This window comes from Oncorhynchus gorbuscha, linkage group LG24, assembly GCF_021184085.1.
Source record: "Oncorhynchus gorbuscha isolate QuinsamMale2020 ecotype Even-year linkage group LG24, OgorEven_v1.0, whole genome shotgun sequence".
Lineage (NCBI taxonomy): Eukaryota > Metazoa > Chordata > Actinopteri > Salmoniformes > Salmonidae > Oncorhynchus > Oncorhynchus gorbuscha.
Genome location: NC_060196.1, coordinates 25,764,442 through 25,786,362, shown reverse-complemented (window position 1 = coordinate 25,786,362; position 21,921 = coordinate 25,764,442). Strand labels below are relative to the sequence as shown.

General features: G+C 43.5%; 1 protein-coding gene across 2 annotated transcripts in view; it reads left to right on the top strand.

The window, feature by feature from the left end:
• LOC124012097 (histone-lysine N-methyltransferase 2B-like) overlaps positions 1–21,921 on the top strand; it is a 67,907-nt gene that overhangs the window by 11,038 nt on the left and 34,948 nt on the right. The window contains exons 2-18 of one of the 2 annotated variants that reach the window (XM_046325507.1): positions 2,035–2,101; positions 2,301–3,881; positions 9,255–9,454; positions 9,773–9,850; positions 10,120–10,276; positions 10,451–10,697; positions 10,840–10,901; positions 11,564–11,836; positions 12,203–12,294; positions 13,535–13,642; positions 13,823–13,936; positions 14,162–14,308; positions 14,404–14,496; positions 15,723–15,840; positions 16,641–16,754; positions 17,220–17,404; positions 17,596–17,700. In XM_046325507.1, coding sequence (XP_046181463.1) covers positions 2,035–2,101; positions 2,301–3,881; positions 9,255–9,454; positions 9,773–9,850; positions 10,120–10,276; positions 10,451–10,697; positions 10,840–10,901; positions 11,564–11,836; positions 12,203–12,294; positions 13,535–13,642; positions 13,823–13,936; positions 14,162–14,308; positions 14,404–14,496; positions 15,723–15,840; positions 16,641–16,754; positions 17,220–17,404; positions 17,596–17,700 — 3,741 coding nt within the window. Of the gene's footprint in view, positions 1–2,034; positions 2,102–2,300; positions 3,882–9,254; positions 9,494–9,772; positions 9,851–10,119; positions 10,277–10,450; positions 10,698–10,839; positions 10,902–11,563; positions 11,837–12,202; positions 12,295–13,534; positions 13,643–13,822; positions 13,937–14,161; positions 14,309–14,403; positions 14,497–15,722; positions 15,841–16,640; positions 16,755–17,219; positions 17,405–17,595; positions 17,701–21,921 lie in introns of both variants that reach the window. The other variant, XM_046325505.1, reaches the window with a different exon arrangement.

Sequence of the window (21,921 nt, the reverse complement as noted above, 5' to 3'; positions counted from 1 at the left end):
GAGTGGTAAGCAGCCTGAAACCAATAGCAGTAGCCATTCCACGGATTGAGGGAGACAATTCCATCCTGTCTGATGTTCAGACTGCTTGCAGATGTAAGAGAAGAAATCCGTACTGCCCTGCTCACTTCACTGTTGCTCTAAGCAGAGAACACTACAGTATTGAAATACATCAAAAAGCGTGAAGACTTCTGCCTGAAGCCCATACACGCAGCAGAGTACGTGTTGGACCCCAAGTATGCTGGCAAGGGCATCCTGGTTGGAGTAAAGATCAACAAGGCCTATGGTGTCGTCACTACCGTGTCTTACCACCTTGTTCTGGATGAGGCAAGGTTCTTGGCACTCTGGCGAAGTTCACTTCCAAGCAAGAGCTTTGGGGTGGAGTTTCAATATGGCATTTGTGCCAACATATCTCATCAGCCACCTGGTGGAAGGGACTTTGGCAATCTGAGGCTCTTTCTGCTGTTGCCTCCATCATCCTCAAAATCCTACCAACATCAGCCGCCTCCGAGCGCAACTGGTCCTTGTTTGGGCACACACACACCAAAGCACGCAACAGACTGACCAAAACAAGGGTTGAAAAATTGGTGGCCATCCGGGGAAATTTGAGGCCTTTTGAGCCTGACAACAAGCCATCCTCAGCAAGGTTGGAAAGTGACAGTGAAGATGAGGCCTCAGACTCTGATGTTTAAGAGGTGGACATTGAGGAGTTCCAGGGAGAAGACATGGATGCCTGAGAGGATGACAACCATAGCTGTAGTTTCTCGACTTTCATTTTACAGATGTATGTTGAAAGCGTTTTTTGGAGATGCGATGGATCATTGGGATCATTCAATATTCCCTTTTGTTGTTCAGTGAAATCATCCCATGTGAAGAGTCAACTCATTTAATTGAAGTTAAATTTGTAACTACATTTTTATTTCTATGGAATGATTTAATCATTTGCAAAAGTCTACTTTTGATAAGGTAAAAAGGTGTATGTTTCTGTCTCCATATGGTAAATATATCCAATGCAAAAAACCATCTACGTTTAAATGGTATTAATATTAATTTGCATATTTCTGTAATTCCCATATTCCTTTTAATTCCCAAGGAAAGTTTCCACCTCTGAATGTTTCCCAAAATGTGCATCCCTATGGAGGGGGGGTCCCTGATGCTAGATGTTTTATGTTTGCTGGCCCAGGTCCCCCTGTCAATTCATTATGATCTAAAAAGGCAAAAATGATCTTAGATCAGCACTCCTACTCTGAGATGCTTTTTGAATACAGGCTGCAATAGGCAGCTCTGCATATAACTTTATACAAACTCAGCTAGTCATGCGAGTGTCTTGTCTTTTCACAAATAAAGTTCCCTTTGTCACCCTGGTCTTTCTATATCCAATCCGATTTTACTTCCAGTAAAAAGGTAGTCTCCGGCCCCCATATCATCTTTGCAGTTTCTTTTGTCACACTTGACTGACTGCATAACTCTGGGACAGATTGAATGGTCGTAGGTTGCTCTCTCGGATAGTGAGATGCTAGCTAAATTTAGCCTATTAAGCTGATGCAGTTTTAGTCTAGATCAATTTTTGCCTTGTTGTTTTTTATTGTTCCTTTTCTTACACATCCTCATCTTCCAGCAATGTGGACAAACAGTATTCAGATCAGTATTTGTGAACATTGTACATTTCATGATGGTGTATGTTTTCTGTGGAAAGTAGAGTTTGATCAATGTTCACACTTTGCATTTGCAATATCCTAGACCTAATTGAAATGACACATTTGCAGTTATACCCCACTACATTTTGAAGCCTGATCTCTCAAATCAGTTCAGTGTGACGGTTTGTAACCAGATATCAGCTGGGTTGCTGCCCATGGTTTCATCTGATTCCACCCCTTACCAACCCTGTGATGAGATCGAGTTGGCCTTCTGTAGTATACATGCAAAGTATTAAATTCTGGTTGTTATTATGTATTATATATTTTTTTGCTGAACACAGTGTGATGTGTGAACATTAAATAATGCATTGTGTTCCTACCCTGGGTTTTTGTGTTTTAGGATGATGATTTCCCTGGGTTTGGGACTGAATACCGGCCAACACTCTCAGCACACAATATCTCTGAAAGTAAGTAGGCTAATGATGAACAATAATGTTAGATATCAATTGTGCTCCGGAATTCTCACATTTCCTAGCAGAAATATGCAGTAGCGTTCATATTTGGGATTTATAGCTTTGGTAGCATACCTTATAATATGCATCAACTTATTGTCTGACATTGGTCTATTCGTATTAAGACACTTATGTTTCCCTGTCTTGTTTCTAGGCAGGCCTCTCCAATTATCATTTTTGAAGCCAGAAAATCATCCCCCAGCTCCAGAACTTACAGCAAAGCTTGAGAAAAGTGGAGTGAAGGGCTCCAAAGAAGACCCTAAAGTTGGAGAGGGTCAGGAAGACGAAAACGCTGTGAAACCCAAAATAATTGCCAAACTGTCAGCCCAAGAAATGTCTCCCAGTTCTGGGATTAAATCTAGAGGAAAGCAGACTACTGGGACAAAGGCCTCAGAAGGCAATGGCAGTGCAAAATCAAATGGTTCCAACAGAAAAAGGGGAAGGAAGGTGGTGGAATTGTCTTCAACAGCCAGAAAGAGGAACAGGCAAGACCAAACAACAAAGGTGGGCAGGGGAGGCTCAGGGTCCAGCACAGCCCGACCCCAAACCAGCAGAGACAAGCAGGGAAAACTGGTGTGGACCCTGACAGTGGTCAAGGGCAAAGGGAAGGCCTCCAAGAGCAAAGAGGCCAGGGATGTAACAGCAGGCAAAACCGAACCAGACCAATCTGAGCCACAGATGTCTGGGAAGAGAAGAGGATCTCAGCAAGACCAAACAGGCCAAACTGGTGTGGACCCTGACATTGGTCAAGCGCAAAGGGAAGCACTGTCCCCTAAACCTGTGAATAAGCAGCAGCAGAGGAGGAGAGTGTCCAAGGGAACAGGGGAATCCCTTGAGGCTGGAGCTGAGATGGAGCAGAATCCAGCAATGTCACTGGAAAGAAAGAAACCAACACAGTATAAGCGCAAGTCGATATTTGGCCACAGGAGGAAGCCCGGGAATGTGGAGAGGCTTAGTACGCCAGAGTCTGTTGTGAAACGCTTTCGTCGTAAGTTTGTATTCTACACTTACGTGCCAGAGTACCACCCAGACCCAGTGAAGCAGGAGGGAAATGAGCAGCAGCCGCAGGGGGAGAGCACTAGGACAGAGGGCGAGCCTCTCCTGTCCCCTGGAGAGCTCGAGCAGGGAGCCAGCAGTAACTTCTCCTCGCCTGTGGTGAGCGCCAGATCTTCACGTGTCATCAAGGCACCCAAGAGGTTCCTCAATGACGAGATAATATCCTGGCCCAGGGGCTCCCTGAAAAAGAATAGCCAAGGCAAGGTGAAGGAGGAAGATGCCATGAGCCTATCCTTCAATGATGACATTGACCACTTGTCTCGAACTCCAGGTCAAAATGAGTTCAAACCTAAAGTTTCGGGCTCAACTGGTAAAAAAACACTTCAGACCAGCCTGTCCTCAACCCTGTCTGTGAAGGACCCGACGCTCAGCCCAGGCTCATCCCACCTCGAGGTCTACGAGAGACTCAAGAAGCTGACCCTCAGCCTGGCCCAGAAGAAGAAAGGCCTTGGTGCTGCTGAGGGTGAAACGGCAGAAGAAGAAGAAGAAGCCCAGGAGGACCGGAGTTTGACCTCGCCGGTTAGGAAGAGAGGGAGGTCCAAGCTGAAAATGGAGGACCTCAACTCTCCCGGGGTTGTGAGGAAGCTGGCTGTGCAGGTCCGTAACGCTGCCGCTGCATCCCAAGCTGCATCATCTGTGACTATGGAGGAGGCAGCAAACGACGCAGAACATTTCCAAGGTAAGGCATTTTGTGTGCTCCGTTACATACAGTTGAAATCGGAAGTTTACATACACTTAGGTTGTAGTCATTAAAACTCGTTTTTCAACCACTCCACAAATTTCTTGTTAACAAACTATAGTTTGTTAGGTTAGGCTAAGTCGGTTAGGATATCTACTTTGTGCATGACACAAGTCATTTTTCCAACAATTGTTTACAGACAGTGAATTAGTGAAATAATCTATCACCATTCCAGTGGGTCATAAGTTTACATTCACTAAGTTGACTGTGCCTTTAAACCACTTAGAAAATTCCAGAAAATGGTTTCATGGCTTTTAGAAGCTTTTGATAGGCTAATTGACATAATTGGAGTCAATTGGAGGTGTACCTGTGGATGTATTTCAAGTCCAACCTTCAAACTCGGTGCCTCTTTGCTTGACATCATGGGAACATCAAAAGAAATCAGTCAAGTCCTCAAAGATAATTGTAGACTTCCACAAGTCTGGTTAATCCTTGGGAGCAATTTCCAAACGCCTGGAGGTACTACGTTCATATGTACAAACAATAGTACGCAAGTATAAAGACCATGGGACCACACAGCCACCATACCGCTCAGGAAGGAGACACGTTCTGTCCCCTAGAGATGAACCTACTTTAGTGTGAAAAGTGCAAATCAAATCTCAGAACAACAGCAAAGGACCTTGTGAAGATGCTAGAGGAAACAGGTACAAAAGTATCTATATCCATAGTAAAACTAGTCTTATATCGACATAACCTGAAGGGCCCAAAACCCCTTAAGCCTGAACTGCTCCAAAACCGCTTTTAAAAAGACAGACTAAAAAAGCCAGACTTCAGTTTGCAACTGCACATGGGGACAAAGATTGTACTTTTTGGAGAAATGTCCTCTGGTCTAGAACTGTTTGGCCATAATGACCATCGTTATGTTTGGAGAAAAAAGGGGGAGGCTTGCAAGCCGAAGTACACCATCCCAACCATGAAGCACGGTGGTGGCAGCATCATGTTGTGGGGGTGCTTTGCTGCAGGAGGGACTGGTGCACTTCAGAAAATAGATGGCTTCATAAGGAAGGACAATTATGTGGATATATTGAAGCAATGTCTCAAGACACCAGTCAGGAAGTTAAAGCTTGGTCGCAAATTGTCCATTTGGAAGACCAATGACCCCAAGCATACTTCCAAAGGCTTAAGGACAACAAAGTCAAGGTATTGGAGTGGCCATCACAAAGCCCTGACCTCAATTCCATAGATCATTTGTGGGCAGAACTGAAAAAGTGTGTGCTAGCAAGGAGGCCTACCAACCTGACTCAGTTACACCAGCTCTGTCTGGAGGAATGGGACAAAATTCACCCAACTTATTGTGGAAGGCAACCGTAAACGTTTAACGCAAGTTAAACAATTTAAAGGCAATGCTACCAAATACTAATTGAGTGTTTGTAAACTTCTGACCAACTGGGAATGTGATGAAAGAAATAAAAGCTGAAATAAATCATTCTCTCTACTATTATTCTGACAGTTCACATTCTTAAAATAAAGTGGTGATCCTAACTGACCTAAGACAGGGAATTTTTATGGGGATTAAATATCAGAAATTGTGAAACTGAGTTTTAAATGTATTTGGCTAAAGTTCATGTAAACTTCCGACTTAAACTGTATGCGTGTGTGTGTGTAATATATATTTTCCTTAATGGATATTTAGGAACTAACTGTTTCTTTATTCCAGAAAATGATTTGGGCTTTTGTGATAAAAGTATTATTCTTCGATGTTTTAGTGCATTTAGGAAACATTTTACCATAGGTTTGAGCAGTATAGCTTGCCAGAAGGCTCTGGTCAAAAGTAGTGCACTATCCTCCTGATTCTTGCTATCCTCCTGTTTCCTGCTTACAAGTAAAAACTAAAGCAGGAAGTACCAGTGACTCGCTTAATACGGAAGTGGTCAGATGCACGGGTGCTGCGCTACAGGACTGTTTTTCTGTAATAGACTGGAATATGTTCTGGGATTCATCCAATGGTATACCATCTCAGTCACCGGCTTCATCAATAAGTGCATTGGCAACGTACGTACATTTCCTAACCGGGAGCCATGGATTACAGGCAACATCCGCACCAAGCTAAAAGGCTAGAGCTGCGAATTTCAAGAAGCGGGACACTAATCCGCACACTTATAAGAAATCCCGCTGTGCCCTCAGACGAACCATCAAACAGGAAAAGCGTCAATACAGGACTAAGATTGAATCCGACTACACAACTCGTCGTATGTGGCAGGGCTTGAAAAATATTACAGATTACAAAGTGAAAACCCAGCCACAAGCTGCCCAGTGACGCGAGTCTTCCAGATGAGAGATGCGTTTTATGCTGCTTCTAGGAAAGCAACACTGAAGCATGCATGAGAACACCAGCTGTTCTGGATGACTGTGTGATCACGCTCTCCGTAGCTGATGTGAGCAAGACCTTTAAACAGGTCAAAATTCACAGCTGCGGGACCATACAGATTACCAGGATGTCTACTCAAAGCATGGGTGGACCAACGGACAAGTGTCTTCACTGACATTTTCAACCTCTCTCTGACCGAGTCTGTTATACCTACATGTTTTCAAACAGACCAACAAAGTCCCTGTGTCCGAGAAAGCGAAGGTAACCTACTTAAATAATTACCGCCCCGTAGCACTCAAAACACTTCATGGCTACTGACGTGAAAGGCTGGTCGTGGCTCACATCAACAACATCATGCCAGAAACCCTAGACCCACTCCAATTCGCATACCAACCAACATATCCATAGATCACTCAATCTCTATTGCACTCCACACTGCCCTTTCCCACCTGGACAAAAAGGACATCTATGTCAATCAATCACGTCTTTTTTATAAAGCCCTTTTTACATCGGCTGATGTCACAAAGTGCTGTACAGAAACCCAGCCTAAAACCCCCAACAGCAAGCCAAAACTCACTAGAAAGGTCAGAACCTAGGAAGAAACCTAGAGAGGAACCAGGCTCTGAGGGGTGGCCAGTCCTCTTCTGGCTATGTGAGAATGCTGTTCATTGACTACAGTTCAACATCCAACATCCTAGTCCACACAAAGCTCATCACTAAGCTAAGGACCCTGGGACTGAACACCTCCCCCTGCAACTGGATCCTGGACTTCCTGATGGGCCGCTCCCAGATGGTAAGGTTAGGTAACAACACATCTGCCTCGCTGATCTTCAACACTGGGGCCCCTCAGAAGTGTGTTCTTAGTCCCCTCCTGTACTCCCTGTTCACCCACGACTTACGTGGCCAACAATGGTAGGCCTGATCACCGACAACGATTAGACAGCCTATAGGGAGGAGACCTGGCAGTCTGGTGCCAGGACAACAACCTCTCCCTCAATGTGAGCAAGACAAATGAGCTGATCGTGGACTATAGGAAAAAGAGGGCCGAACAGGCCCCCATTAACATTGGCTGAAGTGGAGCGGGTCGAGAGTTTCAAGTTCCTTGGTGTATGTATATATATATATCCAGTGGGGGAAAAAAGTATTTAGTCAGCCACCAATTGTTCTCCCACTTAAAAAGATGAGAGGCCTGTAATATTCATCATAGGTACACTTCAACGATGACAGACAAAATGAGAAAAAAAAATCCAGAAAATCACATTGTAGGATTTTTTATGAATTATTTTGCAAATTATGGTGGAAAATAAGTACTTGGACAATAACAAAAGTTTATCTCAATACTTTGTTATATACCCTTTGTCATTGCCAACAGAGGTCAAATGCTTTCTGTAAGTCTTCACAAGGTTTTCACACACTGTTGCTGGTATTTTGGCTCATTCCTCCATGCAGATCTCCTCTAGAGCAGTGATGTTTTGTGGCTGTTGCTGGGCAACACGGACTTTCAACTCCCTCCAAAGATTTTTCTTTGGGGTTAAGATCTGGAGACTGGCTAGGCCACTCCAGGACCTTGAAATGCTTCTTATGCCCGGGCGGTGTGTTTGGGATCATTGTCATGCTGAAAGACCCAGCCACGTTTCATCTTCAATGCCCTTGCTGATGGAAGGAGGTTTTCACTCAATCTCATGATACATGGCCCCATTCATTCCTTTCCTTTACACGGATCAGTCGTCCTGGTCCCTTTGCAGAAAAACTGCCCCAAAGCATGATGTTTCCACCCCCATGCTTCACAGTAGGTATGGTGTTCTTTGGATGCAACTCGGCATTCTTTGTCCTCCAAACATGACTAGTTGAGTTTTTACCAAAAAGTTATATTTTGGTTTCATCTGACCATATGACATTCTCCCCATCTTCTTCTGGATCATCCAAATGCTCTCTAGCAAACTTCAGACGGGCCTGGACATGTACTGGCTTAAGCAGGGGGACACGTCTGGCACTGCAGGATTTGAGTCCATGGCGGCGTAGTGTGTTACTGATGGTAGGCTTTGTTACTTTGGTCCCAGCTCTCTGCAGGTCATTCACTAGGTCCCCCCGTGTGGTTCTGGGATTTTTGCTCACCGTTCTTGTGATCATTTTGACCCCACGGGGTGAGATCTTGCGTGGAGCCCCAGATCGAGGGAGATTATCAGTGGTCTTGTATGCCTTTCCTAATAATTGCTCCCACAGTTGATTTCTTCAAACCAAGCTGCTTACCTATTGCAGATTCAGTCTTCCCAGCCTGGTGCAGGTCTACAATTTTGTTTCTGGTGTCCTTTGACAGCTCTTTGGTCTTGGCCATAGTGGAGTTTGGAGTGTGACTGTTTGTGGTTGTGGATAGGTGTCTTTTATACTGATAAGTTCAAACAGGTGCCTTTAATACAGGTAACGAGTGGAGGACAGAGGAGCCTCTTAAAGAAGAAGTTATAGGTCTGTGAGAGCCAGAGATCTTGCTTGTTTGTAGGTGACCAAATAATTATTTTCCACTAATTTTCATAAAAAATCCTACAATGTGATTTTCTGGATTTTTTTTCTCATTTTGTCCGTCATAGTTGAAGTGTACCTATGATGAAAATTACAGGCCTCTCTCATCTTTTTAAATGGGAGAACTTGCACAATTGGTGGCTGACTAAATACTTTTTTGCCACACTGTATATATTAAGAGGTGTCAGAAGGCCCCCCAAAAAGTACCTTGACTCACCTGTACCCCTGCACATTGACTCGCTGCCATATATTGCCTCATTATTGTTATAATTTTATGGTAACTTTATTTATTTATTTTTTAAATATTTTCTTAGCTCTATTTCTTCAACTTCATTGTTGATTAAGGGCTTGTAGTAAGTAAGCATTTCACGGTAAGGTCTGTTGTATTTGGCGCATGTGACGAATACAATTTGATATACAGGCTGTCTCAAGTTTGACACAGTCAGCCCTTTGGAAGTTAGTGACAGTTGACTGATTCTTCTCCCCAGGAGCAGAGTCCGCACCTGAAGGAGTTTACGAAGGAGTGAGCCAGGCTAATGGGGGTGATGATGGGGTGGTGGTGGAACAGGGGGGCACCAGCCATCGTATCAACCTCACCGGCACCAACAAGAGGATGTTCCATCTGCTGAAGAGGGCCAAGGTTCAGCTCATTAAGATCGACCAGCTGAAGAGAGCCAAGTTGCAGCTGGTAAAGATTGACCAGCAAAGGCCAATGAAGTCATCACAGGTCAGAATCGGTGACCTTGATTGACCCTGTCTGCATCCCAAATGGCACACACTTCCCTGTGGTGTGCCCCTTTGGTTAAAAGTAGTGCACAACATAGGGAATAGGGTTCCATTTTGGGCGCTACCATTGATTTACCCTGAATTAGCAGGGCTGTTGGTAACAGTTGAATGTCGGCTTACAGTGTATTAATTTGGCACAGATTTGTTGGATTAAAACCAATTTCAATTATTAGGCGGTTTCATTAATATAATTTCACTTTTATACCCTTGTTTCTTTCAGCTCCTGTCTGGATCTGTAAAACTCAGTCCCAGAGATTTAAGAGTTGGAGGGGGGAGGAGGATAGGAGGCTCTGCTCAGGTGAGCCCCTGTTTCTTGACCCTGGCTGTGTTTTTGTCTTTGTCTGTGTCCATCTCTTTTCTTCTCTGTTTTTAGATTTTGTGGTTTAACATTTCTGTATTGTTGATGTTTATAGTACAGTGTTTTGTTAGTGGCCTATCTAAGGTTTCTCTTGAAAATGCTTAGGCCATTTGTGCGGTGGCTGCATTTTGGTGTCTGTCTTTAGAGTGGAGTTTCATTGTAATAGTTTAATTTATGACCGTGTTCCCCGCATAATCCTGTTCCCATAGGACCAGCTCCTTGGTGGTCCACGCATCAAGCATGTCTGTCGGGCAGCAGCGGTGGCGTTGGGGCAACCCCGTGCCATGGTGCCTGACGATATCCCCAGGCTTAGCGCTCTGCCCCTCCATGAGAGAGAGGGCATCACCACCTCACCAGCTGTAGAAGGTAACCTTTATGTTTATGAAGCACACTGCTAAGAACTGTAGTTACCATTTTGTTTTCTTTTTCTGGTGTTTAGCTTTCTGTCGATTTCAGGTATGTGACCTAAGCTCAGTCACCTATGTTAACAAATCATTTTTTAATCTCTCCCACGCTCTCTCATGCTCTCTTTGTTTTTAGACATTGCTGATGACCCCTCTGATCAGGAAATCGAGCACACTCAGGAGCACAAGAGGACAAGACAGAAGCACAAGTACAGCAAGCAGCGCAAGTTAAAGCGGAACTATAGCGAGGTTGGTCCTGGGGGTCGTGCCACCCGCTGTGGGTCCTGCCAGGGCTGCCTCCATGAGGGTGACTGCGGCACCTGCTTCAACTGCCTGGACAAGCCCAAGTTTGGAGGGCCCAACACCAGACGCCAGTGCTGTGTGTAAGTGCTCCTACTTTTCATCCACTATTATTCATCTACTCATGGACAAACACTCACTGTATTTTCTTCTTGGTTGTTTTGTGTACAAATTGAACATGATACCCATTTTAAAATGATAATAAATATTTCCCTGTGCCACCAGGTTAAAGCGATGTGTTCGGATTGAGGCGAGGAAAGTAAAGCGTGGCATGAAGGCATTCACAGGTTTGTTGGAGTTGTGTTTAATATATCTGTATTTATATAATTTTACATTTGAGTCATTTAGCAGACTCTTGTCCAGAGCATCTTACAATTGGTGCATTCATCTTAAGATAGCTAGGTGAAACGACAACATCACAATCGTATCAAGTACATTTTTCATCAACAACGTATTTCAAAGTCAGTGTTAGTAGGACAAGCCAAGTGCCTTTTTTCAGGATGGGGGCTCTTTAAAAAAAAATGTAATGTACTCTTCAGAGGCAGGATGATTTCGAAAGATTGGGAGGGACACCGCTGTCCTGACTTTAAGGGGAAGCGTTGGGGTGCTAGGAAAGAGAAGAGCTTTGACTGGGCTGAGCGGGAGCTACCCTGCTATAGGTGGAGGAACGGAGTGCATGGGTTGGGATGTAGGTTTTGAGCATAGCCTGAAGGTAAGGAGGACCAGTTCCCCTGGCCGCTCCGTTGGCAAGCACAAGGGTCTCGAAGACTTCAACTGGAATCCAGTGGATCAATTACTAATGACTACAAGCCACTTGTGTGTTTTTGCTGTTCTTACCAATTACATTGACACCTTTAACTGAACCACACGATCACGGTGGTCTGCATCATGGCCCAAATATTCAGCCAATGATTTCAGTGTTACCATTGGGCTTCAATTTGTTGTGCAGTCCTTTCAAGGCGGCGACGCAGGTCATCAGCCAATGTGTTTAAGTCCAATGATGACGAGGGGTCGGTGTCCTGGGAGGATGGAGAGGCAGAGGAGGGGTTGGACCCGGCAACCCCTGGAGACTGCCTGAGCCTTTCCACCAGAAAGCAGCCAAGGCGGAACGTGACACCTCGCTCCTACAGCAGCCTGCTGAAGTCCGACTCGGACGAGGACATGGGCGGAAAAGCAGCAGTCAAGAGTCCTGTAAAGAATCCTGTCGCCCCAAGCAACCAAGGTAATGCCGTACACAGGGATAGGAGCCTTAGTGTATGATGACAATATAGGTCAATGCATATTTGTGCCTCACCTTTTGAGTTGCACCACAACATGATCCATTGAACTCTATCTTTGAAATGGAGTGATTTGACAGATAGTTGAAGGATTTATAGCCTTTAGTCAGGCAGATCAGAAGAAAAGGGGTGGATGTTAGTGACCATAGTGATTTGAGATTGAGGATGACTGTGTTTTGAGGATAGACTTGCAGGTCAGAAATGCCAAAGTACCATTGAGTGGTTTCAGGGTATTGGTTTGAGTAGAGAGTTTATGTTTTAAAACCCATTTGCTCTCTGACTGACTGATGCTGCTCCCTCTGATCTCCTAGCTCCAGAGGAGGGCCCAGTGCCCAGTGAAGTTGTAAGGCACCGCAGACCTGGGCCACCCAAAGGACTGCTGGGCCGACGCAGAGCCGACAAGGTAATTACCCGTAGAACTGTCTCTGCCTGACATTACTCATGTGAGTGAGTAGATTAACTGATTAACTGATCAGTCTCTCACACTCTAACCTTGTCATCTGTGTGCAGGAGTGAGCAGCTCCAATAACCACTTCCATCAAAATGCACAATCAAATGTGCACTGTTTATTTTCTAGTGTGGTCCCCTTCTTTTTGGTGCTGAAGCTTAAAATGTCTGATGTTGGGAAAAGCTTTCACATTAATCGCCGACGCATGCGTTATACCTTAATTCAAAAACCTCTGGATCCTCTGCAATCTTGCTTAATTTGTCTGGAATTTAATCGTCTGGAATCCAAAGATGCCGTGACTCAATGTTTCTTTTGACAGGCATGATCTTGCTCATTCTCTCCCACTCACAGTTTACTGTGGGTAATGGGTCCTCTTTCTGGTTTGACTAGGCTTGCTTTAACAATGATTAGCTTATCTAAACCTCTCTTACCTCCTCTCACAGTTAAATACTGTGGTAATGGGTCCTCTTTCTTTCTTTCTGGTTTGACTAGGCATGTTTTAACAATGATTAGCTTATCTTAACCCTCTCTTACCTCCTCTCACAGTTAACTACTGTGGTAATGGGTCATCTTTCTTTCTTTCTGGTTTGACTAGGCATGCTTTAACAAATATTAGCTTATCTAACCCTCTCTTACCTCCTCACAGTTAACTACTGTGGTAAAGGGTCCTCTTTCTTTCTTTCTGGTTTGACTAGGCATGCTTTAACAATGATTAGCTTATCTAACCCTCTCTTACCTCCTCTCCTTCACTCCTCCTAGCTAGACTTTTCTCTCAAAGCCAAAGGTAGTTTTGGTGGCTCTCCTCTTTCCTCTACCTTGCTGCCGCTACCCGCCACCTAGCATGTGACCGTGGTCGTGCTGTAACGCTGGTCCCCCTCTTTTGCTTAAGCATTCCCCCCCTTCACATGCACAGGGGAGCAACTCAGAGGAGCACCATCCAGGGCTGCTGGTCACAGAGAGCCACATAACAAGGAGCCCCAGCGAGCCGTGCCCACCCAGGATCCCACCGTTGCGGTTACAGTGGCGACTGCAGGTGCAGCTGCAACGGTTGCCCCCATTTGTGGTGCAGTCGGTCATGCAGGAGGAGGAGCCAGAGGAGGAGGAGTCTTCACAGGAAGAGGAGGAGACTATTGTTAAAGAGGCTGTGCTGCAACATAATCCCAGAATTGATCCCCACTATGTCCTTCGTTCCCAGAACGCTGCAGAACACACACCAACTAACATCCTCGCCACGCTAATCAACGGATTCCCCCAAAAGGGCCACTTGAAGACCGGGATGCACAGGATCCGCGTAGACTTTAAGGTGAGGGTCTCTCTCATTCAGATTATTTTATTGGTTTGAAATACCATTTGAAAATATTGCCAAAGCAGTATAGTGGTATAGCATTTCATTAAAAACAGTACTTGCTTTCTATCTCCCTCCCATACAAACATTCATTAAGTCACACCATTATTGTGTTTCTTTCTCTCGTCTTTCTCCCAGGAGGACTGTGCCGTCCAGAACGTGTGGTTGATGGGCGGTCTGAGTATCCTCACCTCCATCCCAGTCACCCCTCATCCTGTCTGCCTGCTCTGTGCCAGCAAAGGACACCATGAGGTAACCGTGGAAATGCATTTACAGAATATTCTGTCCGGGTGTTTGCCATATTGTCATTAGAATAATTACATTTCATTGTAGGTAAGTATTACTGTTTTGAGGAAAACTAGGAGGCTGTGTAGGCTTAATGAAGAGCTACCCTGGGTTATCTTGGAAAACAGTAGTTTTTGTGCAATATGTGTTCTCCTGATGCTGACTGCCTTCTGCCTTACCACCTCCCCTCAGATGATCTACTGCCAGGTGTGCTGCGAACCCTTCCACAGCTTCTGCCTCTGGCCTGAAGAGCGACCCCAGGAGGAGAACAAAGAGAACTGGTGCTGCCGCCGCTGCAAGTTCTGCCATGTGTGCGGCCGCAAGCACAAGAACAACAAGGTGTGCATGTCAGCAGGATCCTCAAAAGTGACTTGAGATTTGATAGTGTTTTCACCCCAACTGTCACATTTTAAATGTACTGCTTCTTCCTTTAGCCTGTGTTGCAGTGCAGGAGGTGTCAGAACTGCTACCACCCCTCCTGTCTGGGACCCACCTACCCAAAGCCCATCAACTGTAACATGCCCTGGGTAAGTACCAGGAATGTATTATTTATATTTCTGTTTAACTTTTTCTTCTCTCTTATCCCCATTCTGATTTACGACCATGTTTTTAACCTCTCCATGGGGTGTGTGAAGCTACCGTCCCACCTGGCCAACATTCAGTGAAATTCCAGAGCGCCAAATTCAAAACAGAAATACTCATAAAAATTCATAAAACATACTAGTGTTATACATCGGTTTAAAGATGAACTTCTTGTTAATCCAACCACAGTGTCAGATTTCAAAAAGGCTTTATGCCGAAAGCATACCATGCGATTATCTGAGAACAGCGCCCAGCAGACAAATCATTACAAACAGTTACCAGCCAAGTAGAGGAGTTACACAAGTCAGAAATAGTGATACAATTAATCACATACCTTTGATGATCTTCATATGGTTGCACTCACAGGACTCCCATTTACCCAATAAATGTTTGTTTTGTTCGATAACGTGCCTCTTTATATCCAAAAACATATTTTTAGTTCATATTTTGTTCAGTAATCCACAGGCAGTCACAACAGACAGACAAAATCTGAAAAGTATCAGTAAAGTTCGTAGAAAAGTGTCAAACAATATTTAGAAACAATACTCAGGTTGTTTTTAGTCATAATAATCGATAACATTTCAACCGGACAAAAGCTTTGTCAATATAAAAGGAAAACAAGAAAGGCGAGCTCTGTTGCGCACATGAAAAACCTCTGGGACAGTGAATGGTCCACTCATTCTGACTGGTCCCTCATTTTTCAGAATACAAGCCTGAAACAATTTCTAAAGACTGTTGACATCTAGTGGAAGGCATAGGAAGTGCAATTTGAGTCCTAAGTCAATGGATACTGTAATGGCATTCAATAGAAAACTACAAAAATAAATCCACCCAGGAAGTTAGATTTTTTTTCTCAGGTTTTTGCCTGCTGTATCAGTTCTGTTATACTCACAGATATTATTTGAACAGTTTTGGAAACTTTAGAGTTTTCTATCCAAATATGCCAATTATATGCATATCCTAGCTTCTGGGCTAGGATTATTCTGGAATGAAGTACCTTGCTCAAGGGTACAACAATGGTGGATATGCTAGTAATGATCTGAAACCAGCAACCCTCAGTTCTTAGCCAATTCAGTTCCCACTTTTCTTCGCCCTACCCTGGACTTGAACCAGCGACCTTCCGGATACTTGTCCATCTCTCTAACCTTTGGGCTACCTGCCCCCATCCCAGGTGTGTATGACGTGTATCCGGTGTAAGAGCTGTGGAGTGACCCCAGGGAAGACCTGGGACATGGCCTGGAACCACGAGCAGGACCTCTGTCCCGATTGCAGCACCCTCCACCTCAAAGGTAGGACCTCAGCGAAACATTACAATCTGTGTATTACTAGTAAGACGTGATGTGGCATTAACCAGAATATTACAGATGAGACAAATGTTCACCTATCCCTTTAAGGGCAGGATGTTACCATGGTAACGTGACTTGTTCGTACCTGTGAGATTGAGTCTGGCTAGTAGAATCGCTGCCTTCTCTTACCAAGCAGTTGAAACTCAAACATTGAAAAACAACCTAGCTTGTGAACAAATAATTGTACATTTCCAAGAAACACTTCATTAGACTTTCAAGTAAATTAGAAATACTTTTATGCCTGGCAACAGCGCTTCTAAAAATGAATCTTTCACTCAGCTCTTCACGTGCGCACAGCCCCCCAGTCAGGCGGGGTTGCAGCACCAGGTGGGATAGGTTATATAGAATTCGTAGTCCTTTGACTGTGTGCGATAATTTTACCAGCTATGGAAAAAATATAGAATAGTCACCTAGCAGCATTTATTTTACTATAAATGTGATCATACTGGACTATTTTTATTTATTTTTTTTTTTTACAAATGTGTCCTGAAATGCTTGCCCTGACCAGCCGCCAACATGGCTGGTGATATAGACATCTTTACCCGCCAATGACAAAATCGACCCGCAGCTGGTGGGTGTTAATTTCATGCCCTGACGGTATAGACAAACTCCAGGAACAGTCCAAGAAGACCGGGATGAGAGCAGTTGTATAGCTGGACTGATACTTTGTCAGGCCCTTCTTGTCACGTATTTGTTTAATTTAACCATTGATTACTGTCGTACATCTGATTTTGTTTTACAAGGGAACTTCTGCACTATCTGCTCCAAGTGTTACGAGGAGAACGACCACAACAGCCAGATGATGGAGTGCTCCAGGTGTAGCCACTGGGTACATTCTAAATGTGAAGGACTCTCTGGTGAGTGGGACTAATATTTCTGCCTCAGGACTGTCTTTATCAAGGGGATGTACAGCAGGGGTGGCCAACACTCATCTTAGAGGGTTTCTGGTTGGTATGCAGACTTTTGCTTCAGCCCTACACACACACACACACACACACACACACACACACACACACACACACACACACACACACACACACACACACACACACACACACACACACACACACACACACACACACACCTGATCCAGCTATCACACACACTTGACCCAGAATCAGGTGTGTTAGAGATAAGGGCTGCAACAAAATCCTGCAAGAGGGTAGCTCTCTACGCAAAGGGGTGACCACCGCTGTTAACAGTATGTAGGGGAAGATGCCACCTCAATCAAAATATAGTCCCTAACTTGAGGGATCAGAACAACTCTCTCACTATAAATCCACTCCATGACATTGAAATTCTTTCTCTCTTCTGTCTGTCAGATGACCTATATGAGATCATGTCCAGCCTATCAGAGAGCGTAGTGTACTCCTGTACACCCTGCAGCCAATCACAGCCCAGCTCCTGGAAGGGTGAGCTGAAAGACAGGCTGAGGGCGGGGCTAGAGAAGGTGCTGGCCAACCTTCTTTCTGACTCCTCTGCCCAGCACCTGATCACCTGCAGGGAGGTACGGACTGCCTCATCACAGTAGAGACATCAAGTAGTCACGAGTCAGACTTAATCTCTGTTTCGCAACATGGTTTTGCTCTGTATCCAAAAACAACTAAAATGTTTAGACTGCCTTATCTATTGTATATCCCTCAACACGGACCCTCTGACAGCAGTCTCCATGTACTATTCTGTTTTTTCCCCCTGTAGTGTGAGGAATCCACAGAACCAGATGCTTTCAGGGACAAACACCAGCCCATCTGCGACCTGCATGCTGTGGGTCAAAAATTTGAAGGGCACCAGTACACTTCACTGGTGAGATACCCCAATCCTTTTTAAACATTTGAATTATGCCACATGAAAACAATTTAGAGGTGGTCTATTTTGCTCTCAGGGCATCAATATTCTACTGTGAATCATGTATGTCTTTTCAGACTCACTTTCTACAGTCAGAGCCTTCAGAAAGTTTTCACACTCCTTTACTTTTTCCACATTTTGTTGTTACAGCCTGAATTTACCATTTTATTAAATATAACTTTTGTGTCACTAATCTACACACAAATCCACATAATGTCAAAGTGGAATTTTGTTTGTAGAAAACTCTAGAAATTCTTAAAGAATTAAAAGCTGAAATGTTTTGAGTCAATAAGTATGGACTTTTTTATGGCAAGCCTAAATAAGTTCAGGAGTAAAAATGTGCTTAACAAATCACATAAGTTGCATGGACTCATTCAGTGTTCAATAATAGTGGTTAACATGATTTTCCTCCACACACATCTGTACGGTCTCTCAATCGAGTAGTGAATTTAAAGCACAGATTCAACCACAAAGACCAGGGAGGTGTTATGTTTTAAATGAACAGAGTAAAAACTCACGGACGATTGTTAAAGCTCAAACCAAATGTATTCCCCCAAAGGGTCAGACAGCTGATCAGACAAAGACATGTTTTCACCAGCACAAGTGTGTATATATACCCCAATTTGGGTGCCATCTCCTCCTTCCCTCTAAACATGACCTCTTTATTGCTAGGCAGGAAGTTAAGTGGTGTGGTAAACAGTAAACTGTTCCTTCTCCCTTAATCTAACCAGACCTCAGCCCCCATTCCTCACCATGTCTCTCCACCCTTATCAGTGTCTGACTGAAACCATGTGATTACCTTTCCTTTTTTTCAGTGCATTCCAAGCTTAATTTCCTCCACCATATATATTCCTCCTACAGATAACCATTCATTTCTGGTGTAGAAACCACACGATGGCACTCTTAATTTCCATAGGATACGTGATGATAAACAATATTTCAAGTTTAGGAGTCAGAACGCGTCAGTTGTTTTTTCAATACCTCGCAAAATAGGGCACCGATTTGGTAGCTGTGTAAAATTTTTAAAAAGCAGATGCTGAATTTCAAATAAAATGGTATTTGTAACATGCCCCGAATACAACCTGTGTAGACCTTACTGTGAAATGCTTACTTATGAGCCCTTAATCAACAATACAGAGTAAAAAAAAAAAAACGATAGGAAAAATACTACCAATAAAATAAGGCTATATGCGAGGGGTACCAGTACCGAGTTAATGTTCCGGAGTACGATTTAGTCGAGGTACTTGACATAATATGTACATGTAGGCAGGGGTGAAGTAACTATGCATAAATAATAGAGTAACAGCAGCATGTTTGAAGGAATGTTTGTGCATCCGCTTCATCTGAACACTTCCAAATTGAGCGCGTCACTGGCACTCTTGGAAGCAGGAATCAGGAGGTTCGACTTGCTGGTAGAAATGAGGTAAAGGTGATTTCAGTTTCCCTGTATTAAAGTACCCTGGCACGAGGAGCACTGCCTCTGGATGAGCATTTTCTTATTTGTTTATGACCCTATACAGCTCGTTGAGTGCGGCCTTAGTGTCAGCATCGGTTTGTGGTGGTAAATGATGGGGGTTTGGGCATGGTCCGCGGAAGAGCAGTATATCGTTCACGTCCGACTCATTAAATAAAAAATCATCCTGTTTGAGGTGAGAAATTGCTGTTCTGATGTCCAGAAGCTCTTTTCGGTCATAGGAAACGATGGCGGAAACATTATTATTTCTAACTCGGTTACCAGAGAGGAAGGAAACTGCTCAAGGATTTTGCCATGAGGCCAATGGTGACTTTAAAACAAAGTTTAATGGCTTTGATAGAACTGAGGATGGATCACCAACATTGTAGTTACTTCACAATAATAACAAAATAAAATAATATTTTATGTATAGAATACATCAAATAAAATAGAATACAAATATCCCAAAACATGCATTCTGTTCGCAACAACGCACTAAAATAATACTGCAAAAAAGATTGCATAGAAAGTAACTTTTTTTCCTGAATACAATGTGTTTTGTTTGGGGCAAATCCAACAATACACATCACTGAGTACTACTCTTTATATTTTCAAGCATGGTGGTGGCTGCATCATGTTATGGGCTTGTTATCGGTGTTGGATTAGAGTTTTTTTGTTAATTTTTATCCTGAAAAAAACAAACTGAGGACAGCTATAAGCGCAGGTAAAATCCTAGAAAACCTGGTTCATAAAACACAAGGCCAGAACTTGTCCGTGTAGACCAATTTGGGTTTCCAATCTCTCCAAAAGAATGTGGTGATCGATGGTATCAAAAGCAGCACTAAGTTCTAGGGAGCACGAGGACAGATGCATAGCCTCGGTCTGATGCCATTAAAATGTAATTTACCACCTTCACAAGTGCAGTCTCAGTGCTATGATGGGGTCTAAAACCAGACTGAAGCATTTCGTATACATTGTTTTTTCTTCAGGAAGGCAGTGAGTTGCCGTGCAACAGCCTTTTCTAAAAATTGAGAGGAATGGAAGATTCGATATAGGCCAATAGTTTTTTTATATTTTCTGGGTCAAGGTTTGGCTTTTTCAAGAGAGGCTTTATTACTGCCACTTTTAGTGAGTTTGGTACACATCCGGTGGATAGAGAGCCGTTTATTATGTTCAACATAGGAGGGCCAAGCACAGGAAGCAGCTCTTTCAGTAGTTTAGTTGGAATAGGGTCCAGTATGCAGCTTGAAGGTTTAGAGGCCATGATTATTTTCATCATTGTGTCAAGAGATATAGTACTAAAACACTTGAGCGTCTCTCTTGATCCTAGGTCCTGGGAGAGTTGTGCAGACTCAGGACAACTGAGCTTTGAAGGAATACGCAGATTTAAAGAGGACTCTGTAATTTGCTTTCTAATAATCATAATCTTTTCCTCAAAGAAGTTCATGAATTTATCACTGCTAAAGTGAAAGTCATCCTCTCTTGGAGAATGCTGCTTTTTATAGACACTCTAATAGTACAGTAAATTGAATCCTGTGTGTTGTGATAACTGCATTGTTTGCTCTATAACCTGTTAATTAATATGCCTTGCGACTGTGATATATAGGCTTAAAAGGCCGAGACAATAAGAAGACAGTGTCAGAATCACACCTTTTTGTTTTTATCACAAAACCGTATCGCAACTTCAACAAAGCATATTCCATGTACAGTAGCAGACAGTTACATGACCTACAGCATGGTCAAGCAAGTTACTATTTCCGAGATTTTCGGACCACTTAGCAACTATTGATTTAGAACCACAGAGAGTTACCGCAAGTCACAAAGAAAACAGGAGCTGCCTCCACTATTCCAGCACCGTTTCCACTTCAACATCATCAAATCACCTCTGCTTAGTCTAATACACTGACAGCTAAAAGATAGCAAAAATATTTAGTCAATCAGCATAAGCTGTTGCTGTCGATGGTTCTGATTTGTGTGCGTGCACGTTCATGCAAGTAGAAAAACAGGACTCTCTACTTGTAGAGAAATTGCCATCCTCCTCTCTTTCATGTTGAATAAACGGTCTAACTCTGTCATACAGTACACACTTTCTTTTACATTTTTTGTTGTCCTAGGCCATCTGGCCAAAATGCTTGCCTAACTTCCATTAATGGGCAACGTTAGCTCGTTAACATTACCCTTCTACATCTAGCTACATATTGAACTTCCAGCGTCTCAGGCCAGAGGCACAACAATAAATGAGTTAATGGTTGGATTAGAATTGCAGTTATAGTCATTGGCTAGTACGGAGAATTAAGTAAAACCACACATCCAAATCCCTGTTTCCATCCATGGCTAATTTAGGAAAGGGCACATTTTAGCTAAGTGACGTATGCTCTCAATGGAATTTGATAGGATGCCTATCCTTTTAAATTGTTTTATTTGTCAAGGGTTGTCAGATGCTCACTGGCTTCCCTTACCTTGAATGCTACTGGGGGCAACAATGTCATACTCATTTGGACCAGACAGCATCAGAAAGATGGCCTACACGTAGAGACAGAGGGCCGCTGCTTTTCCCTGTGAAATGAATGATGAACACACACATATATATATATATATATATATATATATATATATATATATATATATATATATATACTCCTGGACAGTCTGTTGGTGGATGGAGCGAGACATGATGTCCCAGATGTGCTCAATTGGATTCAGGTCTGGGGAACGGGCGGGCCAGT